Source organism: Atractosteus spatula, chromosome 12, assembly GCF_055471065.1.
Source record: "Atractosteus spatula isolate fAtrSpa1 chromosome 12, fAtrSpa1.hap1, whole genome shotgun sequence".
Lineage (NCBI taxonomy): Eukaryota > Metazoa > Chordata > Actinopteri > Semionotiformes > Lepisosteidae > Atractosteus > Atractosteus spatula.
In genome coordinates, this window is record NC_142717.1 from 44,568,458 (window position 1) to 44,579,233 (window position 10,776).

Below are 10,776 nucleotides of genomic sequence, written 5' to 3' on the forward strand. Positions count from 1 at the left end.
TGAGGTGGTGCAAAAGAGTGTGCCAAGGGAAACAATTGTGAAGAGCATAATAGTACAGTATGTATTTAAAATATTATTCTGGGTATCAATGTCCTTTAGACTCTGGACCCTCTGGACCTTTTTCTTGCTCATTACTCCTGCATTTCATTTTAGCAAATGTGGACACAAGTTAAGAGGCGTTGTAGGTTTTAATAAAACCGTGTGCTTTTGAGGCCCCTGGTTCTCTGCAGCTCAGTTTAACTGAAGCCCAAAGCTCAATAATGCATTGCAAGACTTAGCTCTCAGTCACAGACCTTCAGGCCTACAGGCTCCTAACAAGACAAGGATATCGCAACCAAAATGTCCAAAACACCGTAGTGGCACAGACAGAAAAGGACATACTGTAGTCTTGGCTTTAGACTGTGGCTTCTGGTTTGTGGGGATCAACCTGAACTCCAAAGAAGCTTTGTTACTGGCTGAGCTGCTCCAAGAACTTCTTCATGAAAAATTCTCACTTAATCAGTGAGTGGGTCATTCATGAGAAAGTCATTTTAGCTTTTGAACATTTAAAAAAACCAACCAATTCAATATTCTCCATTTGATCTTGATTTTTTCTATTGATCAGTTCAGTAACCCCATGGAGACCGGTGCAATTAACGTTTTCAAAGATGAAGAAGCTAAAACAGTGTAATACAAAGAGAAATTTCCTTTTTAAGGTGAATATTGATTTTCACTTTGATAAACTGTTTTCAGAAAAGATTTACTGCAAGAACACTTTACACCGTAACAGGCACATCTTGGTCATGTCTGTACTACTGTGCCCTTGCTTGAAAACAGACCCATATTAATCAGTTTAAAACAAAGGTTTGAGAGAAGGTCAAACCCTAATCTTGCCCACTTCTGCCAATTGAAGTACTGTATCAACACCTTTCCTCTTCCTAATTACTGGGTTCATTTTCAAATCTCTGCCTGTGGCCCATCTTCACCCTCTCAGCAGCTCCATGGCTCATCCTTGATTGAAGGGGGGGGGGGTTCTTACAGACAGCTGTCATTCTCCCCAGCCAGGCGAGTTACTAATAAACTTTATTATTTCAATCGTTCCTCTTTCTTTAATCATGGTTTGACTGAGCTACTGAAATAAGCACCAGTGTTCATCTTATTATCATGTAAATGTTTACTAATGATAAAGGAACATCTATCATTTTTCAGCAGGGGTTACAGCAGGACACACTGACTATATTTTTCACGCTTGATTAATGTTCATCAATACTGCTTACAGTATGTGCAGTACATGACCAGAATGTTTTGCCTGGTAGAAACAATGAATGGAAAAATCCAACTGGGAACAGAAAAAAAAAAGATAGAAAAGATCAAAATAAGTCAACAAAGGAAGATAACAATTGAAAGAGCTTTAGATTCTGTTGTTAGTGCACTAAAACAAAAAAATCAATACATTGGGCTATGCTGGGATTGGGGCTAATGTTAGGATGGGCATTAGTGTTAAGATTACAGTTTAGGTCATCATGAATACTTACCTGTTTTTTTGTAAAAAGGATATAAGGGATATTTGATTATAAATGTTATTAGACCATGATTATGTAGCTTCTAAGCAGGCTTTGTATGTAGTTATATAAAACATCATGCAAATAAAGAAGTATTGAAAACAAACCTAAGTACAGCCAGCAGAATAGTTGTGGCGTTTTCAAGCTGTAAAAGAGGCTGAATCATCCTTGTCTCTATGCAGTAAATGCCTCCTTTTGTACTAAGGGAGTGTTTATATAATCAACAGCTTTTGAACACCCTGATATAGAGAAAAGCACTCTAAACCTTCCTTAGTTCTTTAGAGGATGTTTCTTTAGGTGCCATTATGAATTTAAAAAAAAAAAAACAGATCCACGTGATCTACAGTACACTCATGTGTCCCAACGTTAGTCCAACGTAGTCCATACCAGAGCCACAGCTGGTCATCCTGGTTCTGTGGTGGTAAGCAGGCTGTAGAGCCTGTGATTCCCCCTCTGCGTGGGACACTGGACCATCGCAGAGATTTACCCCCCAGCAATCCTGGTTCCCACTTACAATTGGGTAGACGGGAGCAATTCTTGTCATGTACTGTACTTCTCTCAAAGGTACAAAAAGCACTGTCTGGGTCTGTGATTTGAACCCACAGCTAGCCAGTCATGTGCCCAAAGGTGTACCCACTGCATTATACAGGTCCCTTTACAGCTAATAACAGAAAATAATTTTCGCCTCACCTTTTTGTCAGCTCCTTTTAGAAATAATGAATTGGTGGTCCAATATAAACGTGAACAGGGTAGAATCTAAGGGTGTACAGATCATTTTAGTCAAATTACAATTCAAACCCAATTAAAGACAAGAGAAAAACCCTGTAATGCTATTCTTTTCCTGTCCTCACAATCAGTCAGAAAATGGGCCATTAACACAAGAGATTGCTTGGGGGGAAACAACAGGGGTCACCTGTACTGTACGTCTTTAAGAAAAAAGATCAATCAGTTGTTTTTGCTATTAATAGATGCTAATAACCAATAGTAAGTGCTTATGCTGAAACAGCTGTGCGATTCTGATGTATTTTACTCAAAGTTGTTATTAAAACCCCTGTAAACACTCTGCGAATTTCACCACAAACCCAAACCAGTTTTTATTCTATCCTAATCCCGGCACTTCTTGCAAACAAATTGTACTTCACATCTTTATCAATATCATGTGATCAGCAACCACTGATTCCAACTTGGGGAACATACTGAAAAACACTGTATGGTAAATAAATTGTATAAACATTTAAATTAGTTTTCATTGCTGGATGCTGGGTGTAAACGGAAATTGTGAAAAAATATATATATCTTGTTTCTTTCTACACGTATTCAGAAATCAGTTTATTTTACACAATTTTATTTCAGATTTTCAATTTAAGGTGACATGGTGGTGCAGTAGTTAGCATTGCTGTCTTGCAGCGCTCAGGCCCTGGGTTCAGACCAGGAGTAATATCTGCTTGGTATTTGTACGTTCTCCCTGTGTTCGCATGGGTTTCCCCCAGGTGCTCCAGTTTCCTCCTGAAGTTCACAGACATACTGGCAGGTTAACTGGCATCTGGAATAACTGGCCCCGGTGTGAGTATTTGCTTGTCTGTGTGTGTGTCTGCCCTGTGATGAACTGGTGTCCCCTCCCTGCCTTGTGTCCATTGCTCGCCTGGATAGGCTGTAGCTCCTGTGCAGCCCTAAACTGGAAGAAGCAGTCAGAAAACAGATACATGGATGGATTTGTAATTTAGTTACATTACACATGCAGAACAGTAATTCTACGAAGTGTTCTTGACAAATGAAGTCTTTTTAGACAGGATGTGAATTATTTTGCTGATGGATAAAAATCCCTTGATCACGGGTGCCTCATTTAGGCATGAAAAACAGCAGACATATGGGCAAATGATGGAAAAGTTGCCCATCTAGTTCATTAATCTATGAAGGAGGCAGATTGCCTAGAGGGAAGCTGAACCTACATTTTGTGTGCTTGAGCCTTCAACATCTTTCAGAACACTTACAGACATGACCTGTGTTTATGTCTTGTACTGATTCATTTGAAGTGTCAGCTTTCAACTTTCGTACTGACTTGTGAAGCATTTCAAAGCCTGTAAGTCAAAAATGCAGATATTTTAACTTGGTTTTGTTTATCATCTGTTTTATACTTTGTGTAACTGATTTCTATTCCATGTTTCTGATGGATACCAAGTTTTGGAAAAGACCTCAGCCTTGATACATTGTTCAGTTTGCATGTATAAAGCAAAGCTGCATTATTCCCTCAATATAATTTCTAAACTGATTTAAGCATTTAGAATGAGCCATCTTCCCATTGCTCTAGTTTTAAAGCTCAGCTAATAAGTGAGGTCAAAAGCACACACAAGATGAGACGATCCACCTACACTGAGCGTACTCCTGAAGCTGGGAAAATTCCGCAGGGCTAAGGGTGACCCACTTCTCCTGGTTCATCATGGCGAAAAAAACGGCACCTCGTCACATTCCAAATATCCGTGTCAGCTCAGCCTTCTGGCAATCAGATAATCACCTGAATGCCTCTATCCTCCAAGGTGGACACACACTTAATTGCATAAATCCACCAAGGCTTGATCCAGCTATAAGTAACGTGTAGAGAGCTTCCAGTCTCTAAAGCTGCAGGGAAATTAGATTTCCTGAGTGTCCATGGAAGCCACTGTTGGAAAAGAAAAACACAGGACAGGTTCAGAAATGTTAATTCGATTTAATACATTAAACTGATAGAAAAATATAAGCATCTAAAGATCTCTTTTTTTAGATGAATCCGTTTCAAAGATGTATTTTTCTGTAATGGCAATTGTTTTAGCTTAAGTATTATAAGTGAAAAATATATTAAAATATACCTCTATGAGGAATCAGTAAAACTGTTTGTTCATTTTTGAAAGGGAAGTTTAATGGAATCTATCTTATGTAAATTGGTCAAAAAAAAGTCCAGGGTTAGTTTGAATTTGGACTGGGTTATGGAAGATAATTAATGAAACAGGTTGTTTTGTTAACTAAACATTGAATTGATTATGCTCAAAAGATGTGTTTATTTTCACAGGATTTCTTACAGTATGTATTCCTTGTTTTTGCTCATGTGAACTCAAATTAAAGTTTTTTTCTGCCATCACAATGATAAAATTGTAAAATGTACCAAATAAGAATATTATTTTATAGGAGGAGCAATTGGTTTTGTAATGCCAAAGGCTACTACAATCCCACTAGCCTCTGTTTTTATTGCATTGTCCCAACAAAGTGTGCCTGACAATAATATGCACTTTGTTAAGTTATTGAATTATGCTGTACTTCCTTCAGTCTATGTTATAAGCAGAGCCTTTATTTCATACTATGTACAAAGATAATATGTCATAACGCATATAATAAGAATATATCCTGTTGTTTCTTTTAAAGTCAAGATAAAAAAATTGTTAGCTAAACTTTTTGTTGACAATACTCTAGGATTCCTTGTTGAATTTCAAGTGTAAGTCTAAACAGTTTAAAAAGGGGATTAATATTTTATGTAAACTATGATTAGCTTAATATAATATCTAATTACATGTGCAAATTACAAAATATTGAAAAACACATCTAGTCATACATATCCCTGAAGCCTATTTTTTGTCCTCAAACACATCTGTCAATTTAAAGACACAGAACTTGACACACCATCTGTTTCCTTTTTGCTAGCACTTAAATAATTCAAACCAATTTGTCTAACACTCAGTTGTGCAAATCCAAACTAATGCTGATGAACTTTTAGATGCTGCTAAGGCTATCCCTACCTACTTTATATTATAATTTTCCACTCTACAGTACTGAACAAGCTTCATGTGCACCAAAAACACAAACTGAAGAGCCTGACAAGGGCTTTGAGAGGCTGGTTATGACCGTATAAAAGGCATTGATACCACACTCAACACATATCGAAAACGAAGGAGAACTAGAAGTGTGTGTCATCTTAAATGGGCTTCAACAAGGTCACATCTAAAAGCCATTTCAAAATAGGAATAACACACAAGGCAAATGTCTTAATTGTTAAAAAAACGTTTCAGGGTCACTTTTACACTGCAAATTGTGTTAATTAACATATTTGTTTTTGTAACACAAAGAGAGATACTGTACTGTATATACTGAGAGACACTGAAAACACTATAAATGCCAAAAAAATACTAATCTTGGGGTTTTTTAATGTCTCATAGTATACATTAAAAATGGAATTGTGGAAAGAGGAACTAAATTGCTAAGACATTAATAGCATGTACTGTACCGCTTTTCATTGTACTGTATCAGAACACTTTATTTAGAGTAGAAACTGGCAATCAATTTTCCATTCAGGCAGTCTGGACCGCCTGAATAAAGGAGACCAGCTCCAAACTCTTTTGTTTTTCACACCATGAGCACCTGCACTGAATTATTGGGTTTCTAGGCGGCCAGGGGCTAGACTGCTTATAAGGTCTGGAGAAATGTCTCTTACAGATGGCAGCAGACAGTCAAAGGTCCAACCAACTCAGTGCCCTCCTCTGAGGCACAATCCTGATCTTCAGTTCTACTGTGATTTTTACATGCAAATTCCTCGGTATATACAATTAAATTATATACACTAGCATCATCGTAACTATGTTTTTTATGGATCAGAACCCTAATTTTAGTTTCCTACAGCAGTCTTCCGTCCAATGGAAATTTTCATCCGACTTGTGCCATGAACCATTTTGCAGTGCTTGTTGCAGATGAAGTGTTCTTTTGCATTCAATAATAGCACGTGCTGGCCCACTTTTTCATTTAAATCCCCAATTTAAGATCAATGAAAAAAAAATACATGTAACCGGGTGGTTACGGAGTGGATATTTGAAATCTGACACTGAAATTGGTACAGTAGCTGTCGCTTTAAGACACACGCACACGTATGAGTGACGTCAGTGCGCCAGTAATTGTGGAAGTGGACATCGTAAAGTTGAGCTTGGTGTGTGGCTCCGTGTGATGTGAATGCAGAGAGCGTGTTAAAGAAGACTGTGATATTCTGTGCGTCTTGGATTAGCCGAGATTCAAGAGGAAATTGCCACTGCCGTATTTTTTCTCTGTTTTTGTTATTTTAGTAGCACTTTGTGCATCCTGGTGTGTGTATATCTCCATGTATATCTATGTGAATCTTTCGGGTTAAAGGTTATACTGCATCCAATCTAAGTTCTGAAACAGAAAATAATACAACCACTCATTTTTATGATTTCATGCAGATCCAGAATAAAAAGAATCCCCATTTAAGTTTATTGTAGTACGGTGTGTTCTTTCCCGGGCTACAATTCTTGGTACCAGAAGTGGGGTATTCTGAGCATTTGGATGCAGTATAAGGTCAAGTAAAAAAAAAAATTACGGTAGTGGTGAAGAGCTGCACTGCGGGTGTCCGGTCTGCACAGAGAGGTGTGGGAAGTACACCAAGGTGAGCATCCTGGACGTCCGGAGCAGGGACCCAGGAGAGGATTGCCGGCAGAACCAGCATCCCGGACTGTTCTAGAGCACGTTGGCAGAGACTTTAGTGCTAGTTATCACTTTCTGTAGCCAGTCACTGAGTTTGAGTTCTACAGGCAAATAGTGCACTATACAATGTCACGAGAGGCAGATGACTGTTCTCTCTCAGAGGAGGAAACTCTGAATGAGACAGATGTGCAAACTCGGCTTAGGGAGTTGAATAGGAAGCATGAAGAAGCGATGGCCAATATTGCTTCTTGGAGTAATGCATCCTCACGATCTTATGTCTATGTCCCTAGGGAACGTCATATTTCTCCATTTAGTGGTGATTATGAAAAAGATGGCAGGTCAGTTGATGACTTCATTGACAAAGTGGAGCGGGTATTGCGTGTTCGTAACCGGTCACCTGTTGATAAGTTTGATTTTGTTATGTCTCTTCTGAGAAGTCCAGCCTTAGAAGAGGTTCGCCTGCGTGGTGTAGATGAAACGGATCAAATCAGTGATATATTTGGCTATCTCAGAGATGCATTCGGAGATAAGCGCAGTACTTCTCAGTTGCTGAATGATTTCTATGGCCGAAAGCAAAAGGAGGGTGAGAGCATTCGTGATTTTTCACATGCTCTGTCTCAAGCTTGGAGTTTGATCTTGAAACAAGCTCCTGGGGTTGTGGCCAAAGAGAGAGAGATGCTTAGAGATCAATTCATAGAGGGAGTCAAAGATCCTGTACTTAGGAGGGAGCTCCGGAAATATGTGAGGGACAAACCAGAATCTACCCTGATAGAAGTGCGTGAGGAAGCATATATGTGGAGTATGGAGGAGAGCTCGGTGAATGTAAAGGCCTCTAAAACTACAAGCAAGGGGCTTGATAAGTTTGCAGAGGGGGCACAATGTACTTTGGTTAACGCTGATGAAACAAAGTCAGTCACGCTGGAGGATGTCCTAAAAATGGTAGCAGAGCAAGGGAAAGCCATTAGAGAGCTATCCCAAGTGGTAAAAGATCTTGTCATTCAAAGAATGAGGCGTAGCGGGGTTAGAGGTAAACAAAGCATTCAGATGAAGTTCACAGATGATGGAAAGCCTATATGTTTTAAGTGTCATATGGAAGGACATGTAGCACGAAATTGTCCAGTGAGGCTGACTGAAAATGGGGAGGGGTCAGCTGCTCCTAGTCAGCAGGGAAACTAGAGCCCTCGGTTGTGGTGAGTTGGACAATCGAGGGGCAAGCAGTAGACTCCAACAGAGTGAAGCGATCTCGAGATCAAGTAATGGAACGTTCTATTGGGGTTTGTCCAGTGGTTGACATAAAGATAGCAGGGGTTTCTACGCCCTGTTTATTGGATACCCGAAGTCAAGTAAGCACTGTAACAGAGGAGTTTTTCAGAAAGCATTTGTGTGGGGAGGATGAGGATATGTTGAAAACTGCTGGCTGGCTTAGGTTAACTGTAGCCAATGGATTAGAAATTCCCTATTTGGGATATTTGGAGTTAGACATGGAAGCATTAGGCCTAACAATCCCTGACTGTGGGTTCTTAGTGGTGAATTATCCCCACAATAATCGGAAGTCTGTTCCAGGAATAATTGGTATGAATATAATAAGTCGGTGTAAACAGTTGGTCCATTCTGAATTTGATACAGTGTTGGGGGGGGAATTGGACTCTGATTGGGGACAGGTATTTCAGAAAATTCAGACAGGTAATGTGGAGAAGAAGGCAGTTGCTAGGGTAGCCGGTAAAGGTACAATACATGTGCCTGCATGGTCGGTGGCCACCCTCATGGTAACAGGTAGTCCAAGACCATCAGAGAAGAACATGCAGATGTTACTTGAGCCATTAAACATACCACTGCCAGGAGGCCTCCTTGTTGTTTCCACTTTGATAGAGGGTCATAAACATATCTCGCCGGTACAGGTAGTTAACCTCAATGCAGAGGATGTGTGGCTTCCTCGTGGAACACGGCTGGGTGTCTTGTCAATAGTGGAGAACGCCAGTAGTGCATCAGATTATGAAGTGAAGTTCCAACGGGTGTCTGCTGATGTAGAACAAGTGACGGTGGATGTGAAAGATGCACAGTATTCTCCCAGTGTGTTGTCAGTGTTAGACCAGTTAGATATTGAAGGCTCTGCAGAACAGCAGGCAGAGTTACGTGCATTACTATATAGGTATGTAGACATCTTTGCCCTGGAGGAGGAAGATTTAGGGTATACGGATAAGGTTAAGCATGAAATCCATCTAGTGGACGATGTTCCAGTGACACAGCCCTATCGTCGTATTCCTCCAACGCAATACAGGGAAGTTAGGGAGCACATCTCGAAGCTCTTGAAAAAAGGGGTCATACAGGAGAGTAGTAGCTCATATGCTTCTCCTGTTGTCATAGTGAAGAAAGCAGATGGTGATATCCGCATGTGTGTAGACTATCGGAAATTAAATCAGAAGACAAGAAGAGACGCGTTTCCTTTACCTCGCATTGATGAAAGTTTTGATGCGTTGCAGGGTGCAAAATATTTCTCGACTATTGATCTGGCCAGTGGTTACCATCAGGTAGCAGTAGATGAGCGAGACTGGCATAAGACGGCCTTTACAACACCTCTTGGGCTATTTGAATACATTAGAATGCCAATGGGAGTCTCTAATGGGCCAGCCACTTTTCAGAGATTAATGCAGGCAACTATGAATGATTTGATTTTTCAGACTGTGTTGGTTTATAAAGACGACCTTCTTGTATATTCTAAGATGTTTGAGGAACATCTGGAGAGGTTGGAAATGGTCTTAAAACGCCTTAAGGAAACGGGTCTTAAAGTGAAATTGGAAAAATGTCATTTCCTGAAGCAAGAAGTTAAAGTTTTAGGACACCAGATTTTGGCTGAGGGGATAGGAACTGATCCTGATAAGATTTCAGCTGTGGAGAAGTGGCCTGTGCCCTCTACCTTGAAGGAACTAAGATCTTTCCTTGGTTTCTGTGGCTATTACAGAAGGTATATAGAGAGGTTTTCCAAGATTGCAGGCCCACTCCATGATTTGGTCAATGGTTGCTTGAAGGTGGGAAGGCCACACAAAGCCAATCAGATGCTTACCTCATGGTGGAATTCAGAGTGTCAGAGTGCATTTGAAACTTTAAAAATAAAGCTTACCAATGCACCAGTACTTGGATTTGCTGATTTCACAAAGCCATTCATTTTAGAAACAGATGCGAGCAGTCATGGTCTAGGAGCTGTCCTCTATCAATATCAAAGTGACAGAAAACGAGTGATTTCTTATGCAAGCAGACGACTTAGAAATGCAGAAAAGAATGACAAGAATTATAGCAGAATGAAACTCGAACTTCTGGCTCTCAAATGGGCAGTGGGTGAAAAATTTCGTGGCTATTTACTAGGTTCCCGGTTTACGGTGGTGACTGATAATAACCCACTATGTCATCTTCAGACTGCGAGGCTTGGGGCCATTGAGCAGAGATGGGTTGCTCAGTTAGCGGCATTCAATTTTGATGTCCAGTATCGCCCCGGTCAGGCGAACACAGCAGCAGATGCCCTGTCTAGGCAGCCGTTAGCAGGGGAGCCAGAAGCAGATCCGGAAGACCTGCGGTTTGATAATTGTGTGGCTATTTGTAATAGGATGTCACGAGGAACAGTCCTTGACACAGATCTCGTGACCGCTGGACTGACCAGTTGTAAGGTTAGACAGATTAGAGCTCTTGACACAGGAACATGTCCAGTGAATTATGGGGGTCAGGGGAATACTCCCAGTCTCCCTGGTTATAGTAAGGATGAGTTGCTGATGTTTCAGAATCAAGACCT

The 10,776-nt window shown here is 40.3% G+C and overlaps 1 protein-coding gene across 1 annotated transcript in view; it reads right to left on the reverse strand.

The window, feature by feature from the left end:
- dgkb (diacylglycerol kinase, beta) overlaps positions 1-3,980 on the reverse strand; it is a 100,005-nt gene extending 96,025 nt beyond the window's left edge. The window contains exon 1 of the mRNA XM_088929133.1: positions 3,911-3,980. Within this exon, the coding sequence (XP_088785259.1) occupies positions 3,911-3,980 (70 nt within the window). The remainder of the gene's footprint in view (positions 1-3,910) is intronic.
- Positions 3,981-10,776: the final 6,796 nt, after the last annotated feature.